At 36.4% G+C, this 26859-nt stretch overlaps 4 protein-coding genes across 5 annotated transcripts in view; 3 read left to right on the top strand and 1 right to left on the bottom strand.

Annotated features, from left to right (window-relative positions):
• The first annotated feature begins 9 nt into the window (after window positions 1–9).
• On the top strand, window positions 10–4370 carry tbl2 (transducin beta like 2). Its single transcript, XM_079600603.1, has 7 exons — window positions 10–587; window positions 747–862; window positions 1342–1526; window positions 1652–1803; window positions 1911–2037; window positions 2281–2433; window positions 3301–4370. The coding sequence occupies exons 1-7, from the start codon at window positions 455–457 to the stop codon at window positions 3758–3760; spliced, it is 1326 nt and encodes a 441-aa protein (XP_079456729.1). The 5' UTR covers window positions 10–454; the 3' UTR covers window positions 3761–4370.
• Window positions 4371–4625: 255 nt separating this feature from the next.
• On the top strand, window positions 4626–8026 carry bcl7ba (BAF chromatin remodeling complex subunit BCL7B a). The gene is made up of 6 exons (XM_079599830.1): window positions 4626–4819; window positions 5411–5486; window positions 5657–5759; window positions 5910–6080; window positions 6471–6550; window positions 6747–8026. Exons 1-6 carry the CDS (start codon window positions 4728–4730, stop codon window positions 6837–6839), a joined length of 615 nt encoding a protein of 204 aa, XP_079455956.1. The 5' UTR covers window positions 4626–4727; the 3' UTR covers window positions 6840–8026.
• A 723-nt stretch (window positions 8027–8749) lies between these two features.
• On the top strand, window positions 8750–24590 carry col26a1 (collagen, type XXVI, alpha 1). 2 transcript variants are annotated; one of them, XM_079598751.1, is made up of 14 exons: window positions 8750–9058; window positions 10524–10646; window positions 10758–10861; window positions 19834–19895; window positions 19977–20106; window positions 20315–20422; window positions 20515–20640; window positions 21802–21885; window positions 21982–22025; window positions 22223–22285; window positions 22415–22450; window positions 22635–22679; window positions 22769–22844; window positions 23146–24590. In XM_079598751.1, exons 1-14 carry the CDS (start codon window positions 8913–8915, stop codon window positions 23262–23264), a joined length of 1266 nt encoding a protein of 421 aa, XP_079454877.1. In that variant the 5' UTR covers window positions 8750–8912; the 3' UTR covers window positions 23265–24590. The 2 variants fall into 2 exon arrangements, with proteins under 2 accessions (XP_079454877.1, XP_079454878.1); XM_079598752.1 differs by having other exon boundaries at window positions 8780–9058; window positions 10764–10861.
• An 83-nt stretch (window positions 24591–24673) lies between these two features.
• Window positions 24674–26859, bottom strand: part of myl10 (myosin, light chain 10, regulatory) — a 2857-nt gene continuing 671 nt past the window's right edge. Inside the window, exons 2-7 of the mRNA XM_079598753.1 lie at window positions 26635–26721; window positions 26470–26545; window positions 25827–25931; window positions 25185–25263; window positions 25032–25080; window positions 24674–24888 (exon numbers count right to left, since the gene is read on the bottom strand). Of these exons, the coding sequence (XP_079454879.1) occupies window positions 24784–24888; window positions 25032–25080; window positions 25185–25263; window positions 25827–25931; window positions 26470–26545; window positions 26635–26721 (501 nt within the window). The 3' untranslated portion in view covers window positions 24674–24783. The remainder of the gene's footprint in view (window positions 24889–25031; window positions 25081–25184; window positions 25264–25826; window positions 25932–26469; window positions 26546–26634; window positions 26722–26859) is intronic.

Consider the following 26859-nt stretch of genomic DNA (forward strand, 5'->3'; position numbering starts at 1 on the left):
GATCATTTTGGTGTAAACGGGTCATTTGTAAATTTCTGCTGAGACTCCAAACCGTTAGGGGCGCTAACAGCTCGAACTTTTCATTCGCTCACCAACGAAAGAGAGTCTCGCGGCTGCGCGGTGGTGAACTGTGAAGAGATATTTAGATTACGTGTAGTGTAATTCATTCTCAGACCCATTTAGAGGTTTCATTTCATACACGTAATTTATATCATACGTTTTGCAATTTTCAAAACAAATACAGGGGCTGCCGTGCTGCACCGAGAAGTTTGATCCATTAGGATAGTCAATGAAGATCACTCTGTTGCAGCATTCAAGCTGCCAGCGAGTCATTGGAGTGAAGTGGAACTAAGTGCGACTCAAGTTACAGAGAAGAGAGACATACAGATCTGCTTCTTTTATACAGGCTCCTTGCTTGTGTCAGGGGTGATAACGTGGCACAAATCTCGCCAAGATGGAGTTTGCAGCGATCTTTGCACTGTCAGTACTGATAGGTGCACTGGTTTTGTTAGTGGCCGTGGCTGTTGGTAGACAGAAAGATGAACTATCTGAGCAAAACGAACAGAAGAAAGACACCGATGCACCGGGTAAGTGTGTCTGTTTCCCTCTTCTATCTTGCCAGCAACTTTAGTTTTTGAAGTTGATTTGTGTCACTAACATAACAATGTTGTAAGTTCGTTTCAAATACATAGTTTAGGTTGGAAAGTAGTTTTGTTTTGATGCTATGTAACTGGATAATGTTACAGTGGAGGAAAATGCAACAAAAGCTCCTTCCAAAAAACAGAAGCAACAACAGCGCCCCCGTAAGGAGAGACCGCAGCAGCACACATTCTCACACCAGCTACTGGCTTCCTCTCTCAAGGTATTTCGTGATCAAATATAAAAGATATTGTAAACACATGACGTCATTTGCTGGCATAGCATGTCAAGGGCTACCAGTAGAAGACCAGGATGGCAAAGAAATTAATGGTTTTATTCAGCAGGGATGCATCAGAATGAAAAATGTTACAAAACATTTAGTTTTTTAAAAGTTCCTACCCATCAAATAATTCTGAAAGAACGTATGACTCTTTCCACAAAAATATTAAGCAGCACATATGCTTTCAATATTGATAATAAAAAAGTTTATTACGGTACATCGATTCCCGAAGGATCATGTGACACTGAAGACTGGAGTAATGATGCTGAAAATTGAGCTTTGCTGTCATAGGAATAAATAACATTTTAAATTATAAATTGTAATGATATTATATTGGTAATTTTAAATGTCAAGATTGCAAGGTGCATGTCAAAGTCCTGTATATTGATCTGTATTTCTGTGCATTCATTCCCCCCTTCTAGAGTCACAGTGGCAATGTGACCTGCCTGGATTTTAGTAGCAATGCCAAATACCTTGCATCTTCCTCAGATGACCGTACCATCAGGATTTGGAGCACTAAAGACTTCCTTGACCGAGATCACAAGTGCTTGCGGGCCAACATTGAGTTTGACCACGCCACACTCGTCCGCTTCAGCCCAGACTGTCGGTACGTTTGGCCTCATTAACACGCCCAATTTATGTCATTAACATATTTGGTCATGTTGAATCTACAGGTTTTCTGTTACTCTTTTAAACAGTTATTACTGCTGACTGGTTGTTTTTTGTCCCTAGAGCGTTTATCACTTGGCTGTCTACTGGAGAGACCATTCGAATCTATAAGATGATTAAAAAAGATGATGGGACATTCAATTTCAAAGCTGCTCCTGGGGATTTCCCTCAGAAACACAAGGGGATCATTATCAACATTGGAATCGCAGAGACCGGTCAGTGGACTATTAATTAAATCCACCTGAACTGTATTAAATGTCATATACATAAGCTAAGCAAGCTTGCATAAGACTTAATTACTAATTTAAGATTCTGTTTTCAGGCAAATTTATAATGTCTGCCTCTGTTGACACCACCATTGTGATCTGGGATTTGAAAGGAGAGGTTTTAGCTACTATCAACACTAATCAGATGACCAACTCACATGCTGCTGTGTCACCGTGTGGACGGTTAGTTCAAGAAGCAATACAAGCAGCTCCTCTGGGAATTAGATATTTTCTCCTTATGTACAAGCATTTTTATAAAGTTAAACAAATGTCTTACATGTAATAACGTTTGCGTAGTAATGAAACCCTCTTTGCAACATCTGCATCACATCACTGTGTCAATATTATTAGGGAATATGGATGTGTAATGCAGATGAAATATATTTAAAACCTCTATTTATTTATTTTAATATTTCCTCTCATAAGGTTTGTTGCTTCGTGTGGCTTTACCCCTGATGTGAAGGTGTGGGAGGTTTGCTTTGCTAAATCAGGGGAGTTCAAAGAGGTCACCCGTGCATTTGACCTTAAGGGACACTCAGCTGGAGTTTACTCCTTTGATTTCTCCAATGACTCTCGAAGGCAAGATCTCTCTCTCTCTCTCTCTCTCTCTCTCTCTCTCTCTCTCTCTCTCTCTCTCTCTCTCTCGCTCTCTCTCTCGCTCTCTCTCTCGCTCTCTCTCTCTCTCTCTCTCTCTCTCTCTCTCATATATATATATATATACACAATGTATAGTGTGTGTGTGAATGTTAAAATCTTTTTCTAATCAGTGTTTAGTATTATTCCGATACTAGTATATTACTAATATTTTGAATTAGCGCTTATTTTTATATTTTCAGTTTCTATTTTAGTTTAAGTTTTAGTAATTTTATGTACGTATTTTTGTCACTTTTATTAGTTAATTAATGCTTTTTTTTTTCTTCTTTTTTTCTTCTTAAAGTCCTCCGATAGGCATCTGTAGTTATCCTTTAAAACTCATCTTTGATCACCAAAATTACATATTTAAACGTTTTCTCCTGTGATTTTTATTTATTTATTCATGCCTTAAAATAGCTTGAATGTAACTCTACACCCTTGCTTCATTTAGTATACGGTAAGTGGATCTATGAATATGCAAATTAGTCCCCACCTCCACTCATTCACACCAGCTCAGAGATCCTCTAGGTCAACTTTAGTAAATGCTGCACAATAAATGGCAAGTGGAAATACTGGTGTAATTCTGCCATATATGTTTGAAAAATAAAATTGTAATACTTTTAGTTAACAATAACAACACTTATAAATTAGAAGATAGACATTTAATAACATGTTTGAGTTCTGTTAACAATTTTGTTCCTTGAGCCTGAACAGTGTAGAAAGTTTAATTATATAGTTTTCATTGAGTTCTCACGGTCAAATTGAACTATAATTCGATAGCTACAACTAATAACATTTCACTACCTTTTACAGAATGGTGACTGTGTCCAAAGACGGCACATGGAAGCTGTGGGACACTGATGTGGAGTATAAGAAAAAGCAGGACCCATATTTGCTCCGGACCGTGCCATGTCAGGTGTCGGAGGGGAGCCGCATTGCCCTGTCACCCGACGGTCGTGTAGTAGCCATATCAAACGGTTGTGATATAGCCTTATACAGTGCTACCACTGGTGAACTAGAGGAGGAGTTCCACGGTGTTCACAGCGAACAAATAGCCGACCTTAAGTTTGACGTCAACAGCCGTTTCCTAGTGAGTACTGGGGACCGTGCCATTCGCGTCTTTCACAATGTAACCGGGTACCGCGCTGCCATCCAGGACATGGAGACCATGCTGAAAAAAACTACAAATGATGGAGTGAGACAGAGACTCCAGCAGCAGATATCAGATGCTCAGAGCGCTCTGGAAACAGTGCTGAATGCAACTAATAACTAAAGGCTGATTTGTTTTCACTGTGAAGCAAGTCTGTTTTCGGTTTCAGAAATAAGTGGCTTTAGCATGCTGATTTTATTGAATAAATCAAATGTTTTTAAGTGTTTGTAAATGACTTTTGTTCCTTTTCCTCTACATTTTCTTCTGTCGTCTTTTTGAGGCTTTAAAGGTGACATGTTTACACTTTTCAGGGGAAATATACCGCCCTACAAACTAGGCAACTAGTTGTAATACTGAAATGAAAATATTTTTGATTGATTTGATTATTTTTATCCTCCATATTTCTCTAAATCAGCATAGCTAGCTGTCTGCCTGTCAAAGGGCAGATTATCTCATACCTCAAATTTGACAAAAATGTAGCCATTTGTTTTGCCTTTGAACTGCATTATATTTGACTTTTTATAATTTTGCCTTTTCTCTGCATATTGAACAGGGATAGGAATATTTTAGAATCAAATAATTGTTATACAGCACCTTTTAAGTAACTTGTCAGCGGCAAAGTTTTGTAAGAATTAAGTCATGAAAATGTATATCTAAATAATGTAAAAAATAATGAATAGAAATAATAAACTGTTCATTTTTTATTAAATAAATAACTGTTGCACCTAATTACAACACTAAGTATAATATCTCAATTCAGATATAAAAAAATTCAGCCCCCAAAGACTTTTATTTTGAAAGGTACTATAACTATTAAGAGTTAAATTAAATTATTTAGGTTATAAACAAGAATAATCCTTAAAAAATGATTTGGCCATTGACTGGATATGATTATAATGACTATAATAAAGTTAATAATAAAATGTACAAAAAAAAAAAACAGCAGCCACCTGTGCCCTCTGTAAGTAGGTGGGACCTGTCAAGAAGCTCTGGAAAGTGGAGTTATGAGTTCTCGCGATGCGAGATTTGTGCAGCCAGACTGGCTGCGAGACCGACACGATTCCAGTAAGAGTACCGATAAAATTCAGAAATGTCGGGTCGTTCGGTCCGCGCAGAGACCCGAAGCCGCGCTAAAGATGACATTAAGAAAGTGATGGCCGCCATCGAGAGAGTACGGAGATGGTGAGTATAACGGGCGGCGTCAAGACACTTTGAAAGAGAGAAATGTTTTTCAAAAGAGAAACTTCAGTCGGAAAGGAGGAGGAGTTTCATAAGAGGATGCTGTTTGATTGACACAAGAGACAGCCAATGTCAGCGCACTTGTCTTTATTTTCTCAAGGGACAAGTGGCAAAAAGAGGCGGGACTTAAGAGGTTTTTAAAAGGTTTCGTCATGTGATGAAAAAGTGTAGTATGTAGGGACTGTCAGTAACCTGATCTTATTGTTGTTGTTTTTTACTAGTTTATATAATCTATTATACATTTACTGTGCAAAAGAGTAATCCAAGCACACCCAGTAAGGCTTTAGCCCAACAAAACGAAGCACTTTTGTTATTGAAATAAATGGGGATATTTGATAGGGGTCATCTCATTAACAAATGGACCTTGTAATCCCATGTCCCAAAAAAACAGCTCCTAGATGAGCCAAAACTTTCTCCATCTGGAAACTTGATGAGTGCTTTTTTTCTGCATGGTTGCGTTTTTAACACGGAAACTTGATAGAGCTTTTCAAGTCATGTCTATAGGAAACCTGTTACACAATTGCTCCATTTCAGGGAGAAGAAATGGGTCACAGTTGGTGATACATCATTAAGAATATTTAAATGGGTTCCTGTGGTGGACACAAAGGAGGTACGACACATCTGAGATGTTATTTTTTCTTGGTTTTAATTGTACCTTCATGTCATCTGGATAAGCTAAATGCATGTACAAAAATATGTTGTTTCCATTTCATACATATAGATCAAATTTTATCTGGAACTCCACAGTATTTTCTGTATCTGTAACCCGATGTCTTTTAGAAGGACAAGAGCAAAGTATCTGTGGGTGGAGAAATGCAACGGAAGAATTTTCCCACGGAGGAGGCATCTGATAACGCCTGTTCTGTACTATTAGATTTTCAAGGTAAACAGATGCAAGTTTAAAGGGTTAATTCGCCCAAAAATGACAATTCTGCCATTGTTTGCTCACCCTCATGTTATTCCAAACCTATGTGATTTTCTTTCTTTTCATGTCAAATTCAATTCTTCTCTTGGTTGCCTCCTGCCTTCTCAGATGACAACAGCAACCAGAGTTCTCTCGACTCATACCAGCATAAAATAGCTGCAGACAGCAGCAATAACTCCAGTCTACCGCCCAGTGAGCCGGTCAGTCCTGCACCTCATAGTCTAGACTATCATACAGATGACCCACAGCCGCCCACCCTCGGCCAGGAAATCATGGAAGGTGAGACTCATAGCTTGCATTTTTCATTAAGTTTAATGTTGTCCTCAGAGCTGAGATATTATATATATTAAATATTAAAAATGCATTATTTTCTAATATTTAAATGTTGGTTTAATGTTAATCTCTGAGAGATTCATTACTCATATTATATTATTAATAAATAAATTACACATTTTCAAAGGTATATTCAGTGTTTCATAAACCCTGAAGCTTTTATAAACCTTGCTTAAATATTTAGATTCCACTGTAAGTTGTTTTCCCTCTTTGTGTCATGCCGATTTGTTCTGAGCAAATGCGTTGCGCTCTTATCTCTTAAAAATACAAAGTTCACTGAGATCTTTTAGTCAGTTGACCCACTTTTAAAAATGTTAACTTTTTTTTTTTTTCTAGAACCGCTGCTGCAGTCAAGTGAGATTGCAGATGAGCCGCCAACACTGATCAAAGAAGATCTTCTTCCCCTCACTGCTCAGGTACAAAACAGTACAAAACTAGCCAGAGGTTGATAATAAAGCATGAATGCAAGGACAGGTCTTCTGCCTTGGGTTGTGGGCCTTGCTTGCCTTCAAATTCAATCTTTTTTTTTTTTTTTTTAGGTTTTATTGGTTTTATTCTCAACGCAACAACTTTCTGTGTCGGCTTCTGTAGTAATTGTTCCTTTTTCTCCAGGTGCAGGAGGATGAGGACAGTTGTGGAGCCCCACCACTAAAAAGAATTTGTACCGAGCAGGTCTCGGTCATCCAGGCAGCCCCTCTGAGCTAATACACACACACACACACACTGTACACTGGGCATTGATAATCAGCCAGACTGATCACTGACCTTTCTAGAACTGCTGCAAAAGACACAATATGGACCAGACATCGAGAAAGCACTATATTTATTATCGCATGGAATAGCTTTGCAACATTTAAGATTTACAAATCTTGGCCTTCCCTTTTTAACTCTTGTTCCCAGAACATACTGAATATGTTTCAATTCTGGTCATGTCGTAATTATTGTTAATTTCTGAAGATCTCGCTGTAGAATTCGGACGTGACGTAAATGAAGCATTATTTCAAGGTTAATAAGCCAACATCAAAAGAAGCCAGACTATTAACTGGACATTCCTGTTTACTGGGAGAGCAGATGAATGTACTCTCACTTTAAAGCCCTTCTTGTTGATTGCTGTTACAGTTATTATAATGATAATAGTTTTATTTTATAGTCAGTGGAATGTGATGCTTGACAAAAAAAGAAAGCCATAAAATCATTTCATGTTGACTGAAGGCTTAGCCATTATTGAAGAAAATGTATTTCAAAACAAAGACAAATAGTGAGTTATATAACAAGGGTACTTGAATATAATTGAATACATCACGCTTTATGCACAAATAATCTCATTAGACCACACCATTCTCTTTTAATAAATACAATGACTTAACATGCAGAAGGTCTTCAATCAAATTCTGTGAGTTTACATGCAGATTGAAATGAATGTTTAAGCTATGATTCAAAATATGTGAATAATATCTAGATTTTCTGTTTGTAGATTGTGGTCTCAGGGTCTCTAGTGCCTCCAACTGTTAAAGAATCACCCTTCCAGCTCTCATTTTTTTCATAAATTCAACATTTACTCATTTGTCTCAATGTAACACATACATTGAAAGAAGTTATTATTTAGTATGTTGGTATTATTCATAAAATTTTATAGGAATGGTATTTGCCTAGTGGGCACATTGAGGTTGATGAAGCAGCCATATTGTTATTTGAAGCAAATATCATTAAAATATTGGACATTCATTTCAAGAAACTTTATTTTTGTCATTATTCTTTCAAAACAATAACAATATACACTACCGTTCAAAAGTTTGGAATCAATAAGATTAAAAACAAAAAGAAATCAATACTTTTATTGAGCAAGGATGCATTAAATTGATCAGAAGATGCAGTAAAGACATTTACAATGTAAAAAAAGAAAGAAAAAGATTTGTATTTCAAATAAATGCTGTTGTTGTGAACTTTCTGCTCATCAAAGAATCCTAAAAAAATCATGCTTTCCACTAAAGTATTAAGCAGCAGAACTGTTTTCAACTTTGATAATAATAAAAAAAATGTTTCTTGAGCATTAAATCATCATATTAGAATGATTTCTGAAAAATCATGCGACACTGAAAAATTGAGTAATTATGCTAAAAAAAACTGCTTTGCATCACAGGAATAAAATTTTAAATACATGTAGGCCTACATTCAAACGTTGTTTTAAATTGAAATAATGTTTCACAGTATTACTGTTTTACTGTATTTTCAGTCTATGTGAGCATACTAGACGTTTTTCACAAACGGCACGGAGTCTATATCTGTGGTATTTAAAAAGTGGTTGACCAGCGGGTGGCGCTAAAGCCCGATTTTAAGTCAGAACTATTAATTATTGTTTTTGCTCATCAGTTTTATTATTATTATTATTTATCTACGTATCAGCGTTGTATTTAATAATGAAATATCTATCCATGTTATGTTTTTCCTCTAGTTGTTTTCTCCGCATTTATTTTGCCATATACATTACCTAGACAATAGGCTACCTTAATTCATACCTAGACGGCGTTTTGGATGTCACAAACGCCTGCAGCATTTTTTTGGCCACGCTAACTATGATGTAGTAGATACTAGATAGTCAGCCAAATATGTTATGAGACACAGCCAGTCTTTTACTCCAGAAGAGCGGATAGCATTTTGACTGTCTCTCCTCCGTCAGGTCTCTCAATAACTCACTCAGGCGTTTAACACAAGTTGTCTGAGCAGGACAACATCAGATAAAGCGCAGGGAATAAGCAAAGAGTTGTTAGACGTCGGACCATGCGTGAGGGATTTTGGAAACTTCTTTGTATTTTCATGTTGTCGTTTAGTCCTTTTAAAGCCTCAGCAGCTATTTATCAGGTTCCAGTGAGACTGCAGCGCACAGTGTCCGAACAACACAACACTGGAGCAAACACACTCAACAGGTAAACTCTGTGACTTCATGTGCTCGATGTGTGTAACATTAGAGAAAGAGATTTACTAACCAGCTGGAGCATCACTGGGTTATCAAACTGATTGATTTAAAGCCTTAGTGTATTGCAGGATGATGGATTAAGGTCAGTGAACTCGAGTTATAACAGTCAAGCTTTAATGCACTTAAATTAGTCGAGCATTTCTATTATTATTATCTCGAACAATATTTTACTTTTTAGAAATATGATTCACAACTGTTTATGTGGCTTATAACTTTTCTGGATATATATGTAATGTGTAGGCTACATATAAATACATTTTTTAAGCTAAATAACCTAAATATTTTTTAAACCGTTTTCACTAGTATTTCACATAATTACAAAGAAACATTGAATTAAACATTACATTTTCAAGTAGAAAGACTGAAATTGTAATTTCTTCTAAAACTAATTTCAATAATCACTGTTTTATTTACAACTTTAAAATTTTATTTTACAGTGTAGCCTACATCTATCTATCTATCTATCTATCTATCTATCTATCTATCTATCTATCTATCTATCTATCTATCTATCTATCTATCTATCTATCTATCTATCATCTGTCTATCTATCTTTTCTGTCATTCTGTTTGTTGATCTATCTATCTATCTATCTATCTATCTATCTATCTATCTATCTATCTATCTATCTATCTATCTATCTATCTATCTATCTATCTATCCTAAACACATCTGTTCATGTCGACCCCTGATTGAATCCCCAGAAAAAGCACAAACCAAACCAAAGCCAAAAGTATTTGTCTTAAAAATTAATTGTTCTTTTTCCCAACAGATGTGGCAAAATATTTTGTGGTTTGACAAGCGGTTGAGGTTGAGCTCTTTAGTCTAGACGTGTAGAGCTTCATGTGCATCTGTGGTCCAGTCACGACTCATCACAATCTGTCCTGTGAAACAATGAAGAACAATGACATGAAAGACAAAACGGTCACAATCCTGGGATATTTTGACTCACCTGAGACGTATCAGAAAGGAAGTTTTCCAGATTTTTTTGTTTTAGTTCTTTTCAAGAACAGATGACAGACACTCCTGGGTGTTAAATGAATGTCGGGAGAGAATAAATCATTCAGTCTCCCATGGTAAAGGAAAAAAGATATGCTTGTGCCACTGAGAGGTTCTCTCTGAGGACCCTCAGTCCACTATGCTGTATTTCATTTCGCTTTTGAAGTGAAGGAGCTTCATGAAGAAACATTATGGCACTAAAACTACTGAAGTCACATGCTTGTTTGTTTTGCAATGCCATTTGAGTTTTGTGAAAAGGAATTTTAGGAAGACATTTATCACTCTCTAAATTTCCGTGATTTCATTGGCATTCATTTTTCCATGATTTTTTTTTCGATTCGATATTTGACATTACTGGATACTGATTGGTCTGGTCTTTGTCATTGTTTATGTTGATTCATCATGGAACGAATAAGGAACCGGTGCCAGTACACAGTACAGAAGACAGTTTCATGTCAGACACAAAATGGGACAGAGACTGTCGTGCAGCGACTGTTTCAGAGTTGCCGATGGCCTGGACCGTGTGCAAACCTCATCAGGTACAGAGAAAAGAAATGATCTCATGGTATATATGAGGATTATACTCTACTATTCACTCTCACATTCACTAACAGACTCTGTGTATGCTTTGCTTCTCTGTATTTTCCCAGCTACAGAACTCTGGTGAGACCTGTGTACAGAGTGACCTACAGGAAAATCACTTCTCTGGAATGGCGATGCTGTCCGGGATTCTATGGGGAAGACTGCAGAGAGGGTGAGGGTGATTTCTCACCAATCTCAAGTTCACTGAAGTATTACTGAAGCATTTGAATGTCTGTGAGAGAAACGAATTGTTAGCTGTTAGATGACATTTATTAGTTGTGCCAAGAAAATCATAACATTATCACAGAGGTTTTGTGGTTGGACTCTTTTGATTTGTGTAAGCAAGCAACCACACTGAAACCACCCAGAGGACCCAAGCATTGAGCAAGAGTTTTGCACGGGCAAACACTTGGCTTGGTGTGTCTTAGTGGGTGGTTCTTTTTCAAATTTAAGTCTCTTAGCAACCAGGAGAGATCCCTTACATTCAGTTTGTGGGTGTGAATGTGAGTGACAGCAGCTGGTCTGACTGTGGGAATCATTCATCTGGTAGAAAAAGGGAATGTGTGATGAATGTATTTCCCCTCTCTCTATGAGCACCACACACTTCAGTGCTAAACATTCTTATACTGGCACATATTAACCTGGAGAAAATCCATTTTGGATTGGCCATGTCATAAAGTATGCTCAGATTTGCCATGACACAAAAATCTACAATCAAAAGTCAATATGTCTCAACATGAATATTTCTTATATTCTTCAAAGACTAAATAATCTGTATATCTGATGTGATTCTATATTTGTATTTATCCAAAGGAATTTTAGGAGGAGTATCTGAGACAAGTTCTTTGGAAGTCTACTACTTAAATAATAGAGCCAATGCATCCTTTTCTTAACTTTTTGTGGATATAAACACAAATATCTGTATGTAGTTTACCTGGTAACCCTGTCTAATGTCAATGTCATATTAGTACAGTTACACTCCTTACTTACACACTTTACTCCTAGAGAGATAATCATAATCAAAACCAGCACAGCTCTTGGTCTTTGCATATATGGGTAAATACATTTGAATTAAAATAAAATAAAATATTTTGTATTAAGGAAATGAGTCAATGCTTTTGATTCATTCTAATTGATTTGACACAGCCCAGTTAGATGTGGTAGACGTCACAACAGTCCAAATCATTTTGACCCAATAAGGATAATTGACCCATGACACACATTCTCATGTTTTTCTGGATGCTGGTTTAATGAACCTCCTTCCCCCCACAGCAGACACACTGGCCCGTCTGTGGTGTCTCTTTTCAGATCATCCCCTGTGAGATGTGGATGATTTAGTTTGGGTCAAATCCAAGGGCGCCACGATCTCTGACATGTGAATAAATCAGAAATCTTCATTCCCCATTTCTTTCTCCTTCCTCCATTTTATCCCTCTCATTGGGCTCATAGCTTTAGCCCGAGGCTGTCAATCCCCTGGGTCTCAGGCCCCTCTGTGTTTGGTTTATTTAAGAACATATTTTTGGACTTTTGATTGTGACTCGTAGTCAAACAGCTCAAGTTAGGGCAAAGTCAGTCGTGTGAAATCCCAACATTTCCATTTATTGTGTGTAATGAGGCCTAAAGAAGAATGCTGTGTCTGATTTCAGTCATTCAAAACCTTTTTTACATTTCCGGGTTTGGAACGTGGTTAAACCAAAGCAGGGTGAACTTGTACATGGGTCGATGACCATTGCAAATATAGCCATTATAATTATTTTATTGCATTCCCATTTGCTCCAACAGCAGCTGTATTAGAAACCCCATATTTGAATGCAAGGGTAAAATAACACTAAGTATAGTGTTATAAATGTCTTCTTCTTAAAGAAAAGTGAGTGGAAAGGGTGCTTTATCTATTACGAGGCTCTAAATGGGCGATTCACACCAATTTTAAAACACGAGACACATGAATCAAATGCAATGGGAAATGATGGGAAATGTGGAATGGGAAAATAATGCAAGGAATAGACCCAAGCGCACAGCCATCTTTGGAATTTTGTTTTTGAACTTTCGTTTTTGCGATATCTCTGTATATTTCTATCGCATTGCTGTCAAAGAGTAATTAGCTGGTGAAGAAGTGGATTTACTTATTTTAGAGTTAACTAAAGTTATCATGAAGTGAACGTCAACAAATGTCTGTAGACCGGGAAGATTTTAAAAACAGCCGTCCATTGCAGTGGACTGCAAATGAAAAACGGTGGAATGCATTGAAAATGTGAAGACACGTTTTTTTTTTTACTTTAAAAGTTGAACTTCTAACTTGAGCATGAGTTTTCTGAACGCAGTGGCATGCGAAAGACACAAGATACGAATCTAGGGTCCATCTAGGGCATGTTTACATAGAAAAACAATGGAAGTGCAGCGCAGAACAGCTTCGGTGTGAACGGCCAAATACACGACTTAATTCTAATTGTTCTTCCTTGTTGTCCACTGAAACTGGCGTCTCTCCTGTCACACCACAGACTTGCAGTTTTTTATTTCATGACGTACATTTCATGTCCATGTATTTATTCATTCGGTGAACTATTTACTAGCAAGCTGTTGTCATCAGGCAGGATTCAGACCTTGGTTGTAAGAACAAGCCAAATGTAAGAGTGAACAATCCAGCTATATATATAAACAGAAATGCAATAAGAAACTTAAACTGATTCATTCTCCCCTGGAGTTGTGCTGTGTGGAGATGTTTATTCATTTCACTTTGACAGTTATTGAGAATTGTGTGACTATCTGTGGTCATGTTGAACCACATTAGTGATGTTTAGTCCTTCAGGAATGTACAGTGTCGAAAATGCATGTGCCTTGTATTAAAAGATACTAGTGTGATTAAGTTTTTTGTTCATTAATGCAGCCCAGACAAAGAAATCTTTTCCATCCATCAGATTAGTCAGCAAAATGCTGGACTTTTTGTTGCTGTCCCTCCCTCGGTTAGTTTTGTTTTGTTCTGTAATGGATTCCTTGTATATTGAGGCCAGTTCTTCTCTTGATCTCATTACATTTCCATATTGGTATGTCAAAGACTTGGATATTCTGATCAATTGTGTTTTACTATGTGAAAAGTATAGCTTCATGTTTGACTAGAGTGAGTAGACGTCAAGGAATGCTAGAGTGCAAAGCTGTTGAGGTGTGGGAGGATGGTTGCAGCTGGGATCGACAGCTGTAAGAGATCCTTTGTCCCGTAACGGTATTCCAATTGTCACTAGAGAGAAACTCCCATAGCATGCAACACATCAAAAACCTGTCACATCAAAAACCAAATACATGTTTTTGTATTTGATGAAAAATATATATATATTTCTCATAACTCAGAGGTTTTTGAGCTTTTTGTAATATACACTAACAATCAAAAGTTTATTGATCTCTAAATCAGCATGTTAGAACGATGTTCGATTGATAATTAATATTTCACAGTATTACTGTTTTAATCAAATAAATGCATATTTGGTCAAATCTTATTTTTGATCAAATAAGAGCCTTGATGATTAAAAAATTCAGAAAATTGTAGACTTATGAAACATAAAATACTTTTTTTTTTTAAACGACCATACGGATTAATTACTAAAAACAAATAAAATTATTATCTGGGGAATTTTTACTTTGCTTTGCATAAGACATTGTTTTCTACCCACTGTTAGAGTAAAGATAGATTACATAGGCTACTCTACTTTTTTACTTATTTAGTCTAACTTGTATGCATGCTGCACATAACAGTGATTTGGGGAGACGGAGTTAGTTAGATCCCTGAAAGACAGTCTAAACAAAGAGTTGGTGTGGTTTTTAGGTACATTTACTAAACAGTTAATTTAATAATCATTTTATCAACTGTACTACATAATAGTATGGCTCCCTGTGGGTTCCTGGATTCCAGTTTGAAAACCACCAAACCCTGATTGTTAGACTGAAGGCATTAGTCATTTATGGGAACAATTCCCATCAGCAGAATTACTTGGGTACTCGAACTTCCCATAATGCCCTAGTCAGGGTCTTATCTATATCTATATAGTTTGTTCCAGCTGTCTTTCTTACTACCCCCCATACCGGGTTTCCAGAAGGACTGGCAGAGTTTCAAATCTATCACCTGCTTTACAAATTCCTTTATTGAGATTGTGATCAGGACCCCTAGCTGTGGGAAAATGGGATGTCTGTGGTGTGGTATCTCATGATTGATGAGGACTCATGTGTGCTCCAGCCCCCTCAGCTGCCTGTGGCGGGTGAGATCATCTCATTTCTGTGGTGGAGCACAGATGGACAAGCCAATGCATTCTACCTGTTCATTAGGGTAACTTGTAAGACTAAGAACCCAAAACTGTATCTTATAAATGCATGGTTAATATAATCAGTGTACAAATTATACAGTCGCCAACGCCAACAGACACATTCATGACCAATGGCAACAGGACACATTGTTTGGGTTTTCAGTACCCTTGTCAGCATCTGTTGCTGTTAGTTGGCACTTGTTTTCGCTGACTGAATATGTCAGCGTTTGGTGGGTAGTGCAGTGCCTGAGAAGTGAAATTCTGTAATCTGGTGATTGTCTGCATTAATCAGCGTCTGTGTGGGTGCAGTGGGAATTAGCCATCAAGCAACTCAAAATGTCTTTTGGTGCCTGCAGTGTCTCTAGTTAGCCAAACAGTATTCTACATTAAATACAGTGTGGTTGAATAATAAAGATTTTTAAATGTTTTTTGAAAGATGTCTAAAAAAACATAATTATTCCAAACTTTTGATTTATAGTGTAGGTGAAACTCGAAAAATTTGAAAATCGTGCAAAAGTGAATTTATTTCAGTGATTCACCTTAAAAGGTGAAACTAATATATATTATATAGACTCATGCAAAGTGAGATATTTCAAGACTTTATTTGTTATAATTTTGATGATTGTGGCTTACAGCTTATGAAAACCCCAAATTCAAAATTAGAATATTGTGAAAAGGTTGTCATAGCTGTAAGCCATAATCATCAACATTATAACAAATAAAGGCTTGAAATATCTCACTTTGCATGTAATGAGTCTATATAATATATTAGTTTCACCTTTTAAGTTGAATTACTGAAATAAATGAACTTTTGCACCTGTATATTTATAGAGTATTATAGATTAATATAAATGATGTATAATGTACTATGTTGCATCTTTGTAGCTCTGTGATCTGATTTACTTTTTTTTTGTGGTTACTTTTGAAAATGTTGTTGAATAATTTATTGAATATTAAGTTTTAATGATGATAAAATGTATTACTTATTACTGTTTAGTAAGCCCAACTTTATTGTCTTCGTTTTGAGCCTTAAATGGGGGTGGGAACCTTCAAAACCCCCTGTAATTTCCACCATGAACAGTGTTGGATAAGTTACTCTAAAAAAGTAATTAATAGCTAATTACATATTAAACAGTGAAATTAGATTTCTGTACGAATTACTCTCTCCAAAAAGTGTTGCATTACTCATTACCAATTACTTTCTAAATCCCATATCAACCTCGACCAGTTGAACAATACAAGAGACTGCTCTTTTAACAAATAATATAAAATTGCATACATTTTTCTTGAAATGATTATTCTCTCTATTTAAAGGGAGAAGGTTATTTAAAACATACATTTTAACATTAGATGTTACATTTTGATGTTGAATACACTATTGTTTTTTATAGAATTGTTTTATAGTCTATACAGTGTTGAAAGCAATTACAGAAGAAACTAATTTAATTACAGATAAATGAAGAGTAATCCCTTACTTTGCTTTTTTTTAAAGGAAAAGTAATTGAATTACAGTAATTAATTAGTAATGCATTACACCCAACACTGACCATGAATATAAACTAGTCTAAATAATCAAAAAGTAGGGCTGAACTAAAATGATTATTTTGCTGGAAATTATTACTCTTATTAAATTACTCTTATTCAACTTTTCAGACCAAGAAACACATCTGATCCAGTTGGACTGTCCAAGTACATCATAGTCAGCAACATGGGCTATGCATAATAGTCTAAAACAATATTACAAATAGATCAGAAACATGAACAATACAATTTTAACAAATGCAAGACAGCACAGCTGTGGTTGCAGCTGGAATCAACAGCTGCAAGAGATCCTTTGTCCCTCAACATTATTCCTATTGTCACTAGAGAGCAACTCCCGTCTCCCAGTGATATTGTGTATTAAATGAAATGTCAAATGTAAATTTAAAATGTTATTTTAATTGAGTTATTTATAGGTGCTTCACAAACCAAATAAGCAAAAGCAGACTCCTGCAATTACGTGAAAGTGCATTTTAAACTGAATTGAATTTAGATTTGTTTAGTCTGCTTGTATACTATATGCATTAGGGGGATACAATTTTCAGCGAATGAATCCAAAAGAGGAATATCAAGCAATTATCAGTCTTCCTGCAATGCATGTGCCCAAAGTATTTGTTTGAGGGCAGATACAGAGACTGAAGTTCATTACTAACAACAAGTCTGCTTGTATTTAGCATAGAAAAAAAAGTAATGACGCACAATCTAGATCTGGCAATACAGATTATTTAAATTCAGTATAAAATAAATTAACTGCATCGCATTTTACCAATAAACCACTTTATAAACTGCATTCACCCTGGAGAACATGCAGAAGAATCTTGTGTCTTCATAATCTCTGAAAACCCCATCAGTCTCTGCCAGAATGCGTTTAATGGGTGTGGAGTCTTAATGTGGTCAGCTTGCATGTGTGATTTGTGTATTTGTACTTCTTGAGGCGCACTCTGGTTTGGTACATCAATACATCACTGATGTCTGCGCTGGCACGTGTTTGCGTAACTTTATTAACCATGTCAGTTTTAATCAAATCGTTTTGCTCCGAATAATGTAGGCCCGATTAAGCCTTCCCTCGCATCTGCAGAAAGCATAACGGTCCAGTGTCTGCAGGACCCATTGTGCTGCTCTTCTTTACAGCTCATCCGTTGGGTGTTTTTCCAGAATACCCCAACGCTCATTTGTCTACTGATCTGAGAGCAGTCCGGTATCCAGCAGAGCCCTGCGTTACGGCCAAGGCACAAAGAGAACAGGCATGTCAGAGACAGCTGAACATGTCATTCTGCGTTTTCATAGTCTGCCAAACTTCAACAGCACTTTAACTTGCACAAAGCCTTCTGTCATATGTCACCCAGTGCCATGGAGTCCCTACAAAGTAAATATTACAGCACTAGTGTTTTATATTTTATTTTTAAGCATAACTGATATAGAGTGAATGGCATTCTTTGGGGTTTCCCAGCATGCAGTTAGCTCTTTAATGCAGTCCTTATGGCCTTCCACCTCGAAAAACAGAGACATGTCAACTTTCCTGCTCTGTTGGATGTGTATATTGTGGTGAGGAGTGACAAATTTGTTCCTTTGCGCTTCATGGAATGAGCTACAGTCATGTCCCTTCATGAGGTCTGGCATCCAAACTGTTTTTTGATGACACTGTGACAAGCTTGTGGCCTTTAGTCTTGTAATATTAGTCAATTGAGAGCAGATGATGAAGCTTGTAGTGTTCTAAATGTCTCATTGGAAGAAAATAGAAGTAATGATGTTATGATAATTTTGTTTTGTTGCCAAGTAGTTTGCTACGTACTAACTAAAATTAGCGAAACCACTAGCTTTGGTCTATTAACTACCCACATTGTGCACTAGTTTAGATGTTTTTAAAGTAGTGGAAGTCTGGTTTATTTTAGTGGTCCATTTGAATGTGCACGAATGAGTCCAACAATTAGTCCTGTACTACATTTTTGGTATTTTATGTCTTTTAATCCAAATTGAATCTTCAGTTCCTTACTATGTTTCAACCAGTCAAAAATTAAGATAGTTAGTTTCTTTGTTTTTAGCTGTATTTAGTTCCTGATGGATGAAATCAAGGCCTGTTCTACAAATTATCTCATTCAATTTCACAGAGAAACATAGATTGGGGCTGGTAAGAATTGTTTATATTTTTGAAAGTCTTTTATAAACAGTAACGTTTTGAAATATTACAATTTAGATGTAACTGTTTTTATCTTAATATATTTTAAAATATTATACCTTTAATGGTTAGTTGAATTTTCAGAATAATTACTCTTTTTTTTAAAGACTTTTATAACATCAAAAAAAAAAATCTGCCACATTTGACCAATTTAATGTGTCCATGCTGAATAAATGTATTTTGTTTTAAAAACTTTTTTTTACTGACCTCAAACTTTTCAAATAATATGTTAAAAAAAAGTAGCTTCCCCAGATAAGCATAATCAATTTTAGTTCCTGAGACATTTTGTATTTTGTGAATATTGTTACATTTTGTTCTTAAGTTTAATTTCTAATCTCATTATCTGTGTATTGCATTTCACATATAAAATTCACCACTATGAGACCACCATTCATCATCATCTCATTTCATGCCAAATGGTTCCCAAGACTCTGCTCTCTTGGAAGATCGCTCTTCCTCCACAGAAAGGTCCAGTACCTTCTGGTTGTCTTCAGCTCCTGACCAGCTCTGTGCTGTGAGGAGTGTCTCTCTCAAATGAGAAAGGTGAATTTTGGGGAAACCCAGAGTGAGATATTTCCCTTCACTAGGTTTCCATGCATATGGAAAACCACGACTGGCCAATGTCTGGTTTTCCTGTTCCTTATCCTACCCCAGGGAGGGATGTCAACCAAAGATGTGATTGAACTCATTTAGTGTCTCTCTAACAAGTTCTCGTTGTTCACAAAACAACACTGAGCATACAACTGATTTTTTTGGTTTCACACTGAGGTTTCGGGATTGATTTCATTTTTGGACTACAAGTCAGTGACTCTGGATGGATCCTTGGAATTTTAAGGACAGTTTGAATGAATGTGTCTTTGTTACGTTTGTGGTGAGAGCATCACACTAACCTCATTCAGATCAGTTCTGTTTACCACTTTGACTAGTATGCAATTATAATATTGCAAAAACGGAGCAAACTTTTGATTGAATGATCATAGATTTGACTTATGACTCAACAGATGGCTGAGAGATTTATAGCATTTGCTTAATCCATTCACTCTGTGCCATTTAATTTTTTATGGTTAAAAATCCCCCGTTCTCTGCTGTCATACATACCACGTTACCTTAACATCTCTTTTTTTGCATTCATCACTTTAGAGTGCATTAACTGTACTGGTTATGCTGACGTCAAAGAGCGCTTGAGTGTCATTGAAGCTCAGGTAAGATAGAAATGTAGGTTACCTCTTGTGTTAACACATTTAAGTTAAGATGGTAAGAGTGTGGGTTTTCTTTTTTAACAGATAATGTTACTGAGAGATGTAGAGGCTCCCCCTCTCTCTCTTTCCAGCCAATCACCTGAGAGAACAGCTGATAATGAGGTGGACAGGGCACACCCCTCTCCAGTAACACCCAATGCCATTGGCCGACCAGGTAAAAAAAAATTATGTATATGTTTTACTATACTGTTCTTTAGGAGGCGTTATTTCATATTATATTTATCTGTTTTATTTTATTATTTATTTATATATAAATATAATTCAATCTTAAAATATATAAAATACATACATATTTATAAATATAAGATTTAAATCTTTTGGTTTTATACTTTACATTGTCTTAATCAGAATTCTATTCCCAGGACCAAAAGGACAACCAGGATCTGTTGGGCTCCCAGGTCCCCCTGGTCCTCCTGGACCTTTAGGAAAGATAGGGTTTTCTGGGAAACCTGGTCCTATGGGACCTAGTGGTAAGAACTAGCTCTTTAACTTGACTGGGAATATTAAAGCAAATATTTTCACTTAGCTTCACAGCTCCCCTGGTTACGTCTGATCTCTATAGGACCTCAAGGGCTGCGAGGTCCTCCCGGAGAAAGAGGGCTTCCTGGTCCGCCGGGGCCTGCTGCATCCTCTCCCTTCTCCATTAGGGGAGATGTTTTCACTCTAATGGCTAAACAACATGGCGAATGTGAGTACAACAGTCCACATTAAACATGCGGTTCACTGTCTACATTTTTTAAATGTATGACTTTGAAGGGATAGTTCTCCCAAAAATGAAAATTCTATCATTAATTACTCACCCTCATGTCGTTCCAAACCTGGAAGACTTTCGTTCATCTTCCGAACACAAATGAAGATCTTTTTAATGAAATCTGAGAGCTGTCTGTCCTTTTATTGACCGCTATGCAACTACCACTTTGACGCTTCAAAAAAGTTCATAAAGAGATTATAAACCTAATCCATATGAATTGAGCAGTTTAGTCCAAATCTTCTGAAGAGACTCGATCGTTTAATGTGATAAACAGATTTAATTTACGCTTTGATCAGCGAACATAAACGGAAGTTCAACCTATGCATGACGCGCGAGAACAAACCTCACTGGTTCTTGTGGAAGCTCAAACGTGCTGCGTAACACACGAAAATGGTTCTCACATGTCAAGCGAACATGTTTGAGCTTCCGTTTACCACAACTGATATGTGAGTTGATGAATGTTTATAAATAAAATGAATAAATTATGAATAAAAGCTTAAATTAAATCTGTTCATCATGTAAAGCGATCGTGTCTCTTCAGAAAATTTGGACTGAACCGCTTAATTCATATGTTTTAGGATCTCTTTATGAACTTTTTGAAGCGTCAAAGTGGTAGTTGCGTAGCTGTCAATGGAGGGACAGAAAGCTCTCAGATTTCATTAAAAAGATCTTCATTTGTGTTCCAAAGATGAACGAAAGACTTTCGGATTTGGAACGACATGAGGGTGAGTAATTAATGACAGAATTTTCACCATTTTTAATCAGGGTTAAAGAAAATAGGCAATTGAATACGTAAATGATTTGTAACAGCAGCAACCTTTCAAATGTTATTCTCAAAATGACCATAAGATGGCAGCATTTAAATGGTATCAGCTTGGATAAACCTCTCAGAGCTCTGGCTCACTTTAAAAGTCTGGTTGGCTTCTGTCTGTCAGCAGTTAATCAGAGTCATTTGTTAGCTGTCTGTGAGGCAGCATGAATCTGGATAACCCGAAACAGAACCTGAGCAGCAAATCCTACTGAACAGAACAGCGGTACAGCAGCTCAAATCACATTTGCTGCAAGTGAAGTTACATTACATTACATTACATGTTTCAGATGCGGATAGTGACTTTACTGCCTATCGTGACCTTCAGACTTTCCTTGGTCCCCCCGGGCCCTCTGGCTCTCCTGGTCCGCCAGGTATGCCAGAACATCAGAGCATACATAACAGTTTCACCTGGTATCACCCACCTATTTCATCACACATTTAATCTTCTATCCATATGTATTGAACAGGGCCTGCCGGACCAGCTGGACACCCAGGTGCCCCGGGGAAAAATGTAAGGCATTTTTATCATTATGGAATGTATTTCGAATATATTTTAGGATAAATAGAAAGAATAGTGTTCTTGCAGATTATACATGAAATGTGCTCTACAATAGTATGCATTTACAGTTTGTATGAGGAAATAAATAATTGAACAATACATATGGATATTTAAGGCACAGTGTACTTATTATTTCACATTCATCATAGGCTGCCTTAAGCCTTTCAGGCACACCAGGTGACAGGGGACCCAAAGGAGATCCAGGAGAAAGAGTGAGTCATCAATAAAGACCTACATTTAGATAGAAATTACATCTTAATCTTATACATTTTGCATTTTAGATTAAATTTAATGTTTTTTTTTATTTGGGCTAATCAGATTGTATCACTCTATTTTCAAAGGGTCCACTTGGAATATCAGGAAAGCAAGGGCAACCTGTGAGTGCACATACTGGATTGCATTTATATTTATAACAATGATTTATTTTTTGTTTTATTATAATTTTTAATTATTCATAAATCAATTAATTTATTTTGCAATGCATTTCATTTTTAATTAAATTGAATTAAAAATAGTTTTTATTTAATATATATATATATATACAATTAATTTTGTGAGCAGGGTGTTCCAGGTCCTAAAGGTGACCCGGGAGAGACTCCAGGAGAGGTAAGGATGACACACAAAAAAATGGGATAGTTTTGTATGTGTAGTTACGATGATTTATTGTCACGTGCTAAAGCTCAGCCTTCTTGCAGGTGCAGCAGTTGAGGGAAGCGCTGAAGATTCTGGCCGAGAGGGTTCTCATTCTAGAACACATGATCGGCATTCATGGTGAGAATTATGGATTAATATTAATCTAGATTTCCAGTTATAAGTTATAACTAGCCTCAGTTGGATTCCAGAGCGTCATTAGTATCCCATGGCATAAGCTGTTAGCTGCCAGAGAGGTTGGCGTCTGCAGCAATTATTTAGCAATGACTTTAAAGTTGCATGAGGATGAATTGCTTTTAAGGATAAAATTGACATCAGAGGACCATAAATATATAGCCAACTATTTATTTTTAGACACATGCATGGTTATGCAACTTCTTTCCCTTTATTTTTGTTTCTTTCCTTTCATTGCTCTGCCCAGATACTCTGTTAGACTCTGGTTCTGGAATAGATCTCCTGGCAGACTTCATGCTAACAGGCAGTGCTAAAAGTGTTGGTGCTGCCAGACCCTCCTCTCCTCTTACCTCGGACAGAGAGTAGCCGGACTCTGTTGGGTATGAAGCGTGAATAACAAACACTTGTGACCACAAGACCTTTATCGCCTGTCTGTTGTTCTGAAGGACAGATCACTCAATGTATATGTTGATGAGTATAATGAAAGTGGCACTGATCTTTTCTATTTCTATTTACTTTATGTGTTTTATGTTTAATGGTAATATTCTGTCTGAAAACCATTTTCATTGCCATTCACAATCCATTCAACTTCTGTAATGTGATGTATTTCAAGGGCGGGCCTTTATTTTATCCATCAGGAATTGATTGGATGTTGAAAAGTGGGCATTACTTACAGAATAGAGCCTGAATGTGAGTTTGCTAAAATGATGACTAACTAGCTATTTTGCTATTGTTAGAAGTATCCAAGTGATGTCAGTAGAAAAAAAAAGTTATTTTATAGTAAGAGCAAGTTATTAGATCTTGAAAAAACTAAGACTGAATAACATGCACCAATGAATCATTCACAATAAGAACAGAAACATGCATTAAGAACCTAACTGGAATCAATTTTCAGTGACTTTAAGTGTATTTACTGTAGTTTGTTTCTTTTATGATAGTAAAAGGGAGGATTTTGGACTGGCAGGATATCTATTTACATGATTATACAAACAAACAATAGCATTCTTTACTCTATTCATTTCTTAATGAGCTTTATGTGGCATGAATGATGATTTTATCAAGCTGAAAAATTTGTAGGCACATTTTTTCTTGTCATTTCCTTTTTGTTTTCTGATCGATGGCTTAAGATGACCTCATGCACATAATTATAAATAGCACTCTTTGCAGTGGCTTTGTTTGAAAACAATTCAAGTCTCAAAGCTCGCAGCAACCATAAAAAATACACTAGAATAGAACTTTTAAACCAAATTTAGCCCTTTGCCTATATAGAAAGGGCAACGTCTACCACAATAAATTGTGTTTACATCTCTGCTCACCTGTTCTTATTTATAAAGCCTATCATTGACTCGCTGAAAACTCAAAATGGCAGAACGCACCCAGGTCTGCTATTAATAGAGTTGCAGTGAATAGCCAGAGAGACACAAAAGGCCCTGTTGACCTTGTTCGCAGAGGACCGTTCAACACGCCATTGTGACTTTAAGCTTATTGTTGCGCTTGAGCTTTTGTAATCCCCTCAGGGGGGAACAAAATCTTTCTGAATCTTGGGCTTTTTCTTGTTGTTGAGTTAAGAAAGAAGCCATGTCTGAAGTGTTTGTTCAAAAAGTTTCCCACAGTAAAACTTTACGTTATTGAGAGCCAAAATCTGATTGTTTGTATTTTGATTTTTGACTTTTTAAATAAATTTTTGATTGGAAACAGCGTTTTTTTATTTACTTATTTATGGATGGATGGTAGTTTAGCGAGTTTAAACCCTCCAACAACAACAGTACTGAGGCTTTGTTTTTTTAATCTCTTTATTGACAAAAGGCACAGGTACAGAGCTTAAGAGGAAGACAACACACAAATGGACACGAACAAACGTGGAGAAACATGGGAAATGTAGTTTTTACTCCTGTTCCTTATCCTCTCCGTGGGTGATGACGTAGCACAGGTTTTTGTAGTCCAGGTTGCCAGCCACATCCAAGGGGAAGTTTGTGAACATCTGGTTTACCTAGGTACATTTTGTAAAAATGTTCTTGATTAAAATGCATTCAATGATTTTTTTTATATATTTTAATATTCAATATAAAATTCATCATCAGCATCTCAGACAAATTGTGCCTTTGCATTTCAGAAGAAAGAAAAGTAGATTACCTCAGCCTCAGTAAATTTGTCAGCCTGGGACATAAGGTGATATTTGATCCTGTGAGGAGAAACAAAATAATTACATTAAATGCTGTGCATTTCAAGGAAACTTTGTACTTTAAAGTCAGTGAAAGGTTTTTACATTTCCGTGAATTTACTTACTCTTCTCCTTTAAGGATTCCTGTGCCCTCTTGGTCGAAGATCTTAAAGGCATTGAGAATAGTCTCCTCGGGGTCTGTACCTGTCAGTCACAGAAAGGTAACAGATTATAGATTATTCTGTAACTATAATGAGTCAAATATAAACTTAAAGGGATAGTTCACCCAATAATACAAATTCTGTCATCATTTACTCACCCTCATGTTGTTCCAAACATGTATGAATGTCTTTATTCTGCTGAACACAAAAGCAGATATTTTGAAGAATGTCTGTAACCAAACAGTTGACTTCCATAGTATTTTTTTCTCCATACTATGGAAGTCAATGGGGCCCATCAACTGTTTGGTTACCCATATTCTTCAAAATATCTTCTTTTGTGTTCAACAGAATAAATACATTCATACATGTTTGGAACAACATGAGGGTGAGTAAATGATGACAGAATTTTCATTATTGGGTGAACTATCCCTTTAATTAACAAAGATATGAGTAATTTCTGGAGAAAGTTGCATTCAAAATCTATGCTTCTGATGCTAAACAATTCATATATCAATATGCAGCATGCCTGATGTCTGCTGGGTTCTGCTGCTATTTACACCTCATTAGCATGATTATCATTTCAATTCTGATAAATTTGATTCTTGCCTTTGAGCTTCTCTCCAAACATGGTGAGGAAGACGGTGAAGTTAATGGGGCCGGAGGCTTCCTTTAGCATCTCATCAAGCTCATCGTTGCCAACGTTGAGACGTCCTGCCAAACACGCACATACAGAGATATACATTAATACAGAGTGCCACTTCCTCTGATAGTTCGAATGTAGTGGGAGTAGACCACTACATAGTTCATGGATGTTAAATGCAATGCAATACAATACTAATGAGACCAGATTACAGGGCCAGGGAATATAATAATTAGCCTAGGTATATTTCGCTTTACTTTTAAAAAAGTTTTAGAATTTTGAGAGAGAAAAATAACAAAATGTACTTGAATTGTTGTGCTGACGTTATGATTTGTAATGAAAAAATATTTATATTATAAAAAAATATTAAATTATAAAGATTTTACTGCTGTATATGAATTTATCAATGGTTTCATTGAATGGTTTTGCATTTAAATCTGTTCAACAGTGCTATAATCACATTTCAACTTCCCAACATTCAGTAGGGGGCTAAAGAGGAGCCACTGTTACCCTTAGAACAATACTATTGTTGGTTCCATAGGACAAACACTAAGTATCTCCAGTATTTACACTATATACACTACAGGCATTTAGTGAGGCTTCACACACCCAGAGCAGCAAATGTGTCCCTCAGGTCGTTTTTGTCAATAAAGCCATCTCTGTTCTGGTCCATGATGGTGAAAGCCTAGAGAAGCATTCAGATTTACAGAGGTAAGTACCAAACAATATGCTAAAATAACATGTTTAAGTAAGTGAATCCTAGAAATGACCCACCTCTTTAAACTCCTGGATCTGCGACTGCTCAAACATGCTAAACACATTGGAGCTGGCAGCTTCCTTCTTCTTTGCCTTCTTTGGTGCCTGGGATTCAGAGCAAAAACAATTTACATGTTTTTTCCCCCTGTCTAGTTAAATGTAATCTTGAAGCACATGAAACGTAAAAATTCATGCAAAAATTGCATGACCCGCAACGACGTTTGCAATAATACATTTTAACCG

The sequence above is a fragment of the Phoxinus phoxinus genome (genome assembly GCF_949152265.1).
Source record: "Phoxinus phoxinus genome assembly, chromosome: 23".
In the NCBI taxonomy this organism is placed as follows: Eukaryota; Metazoa; Chordata; class Actinopteri; order Cypriniformes; family Leuciscidae; genus Phoxinus; species Phoxinus phoxinus.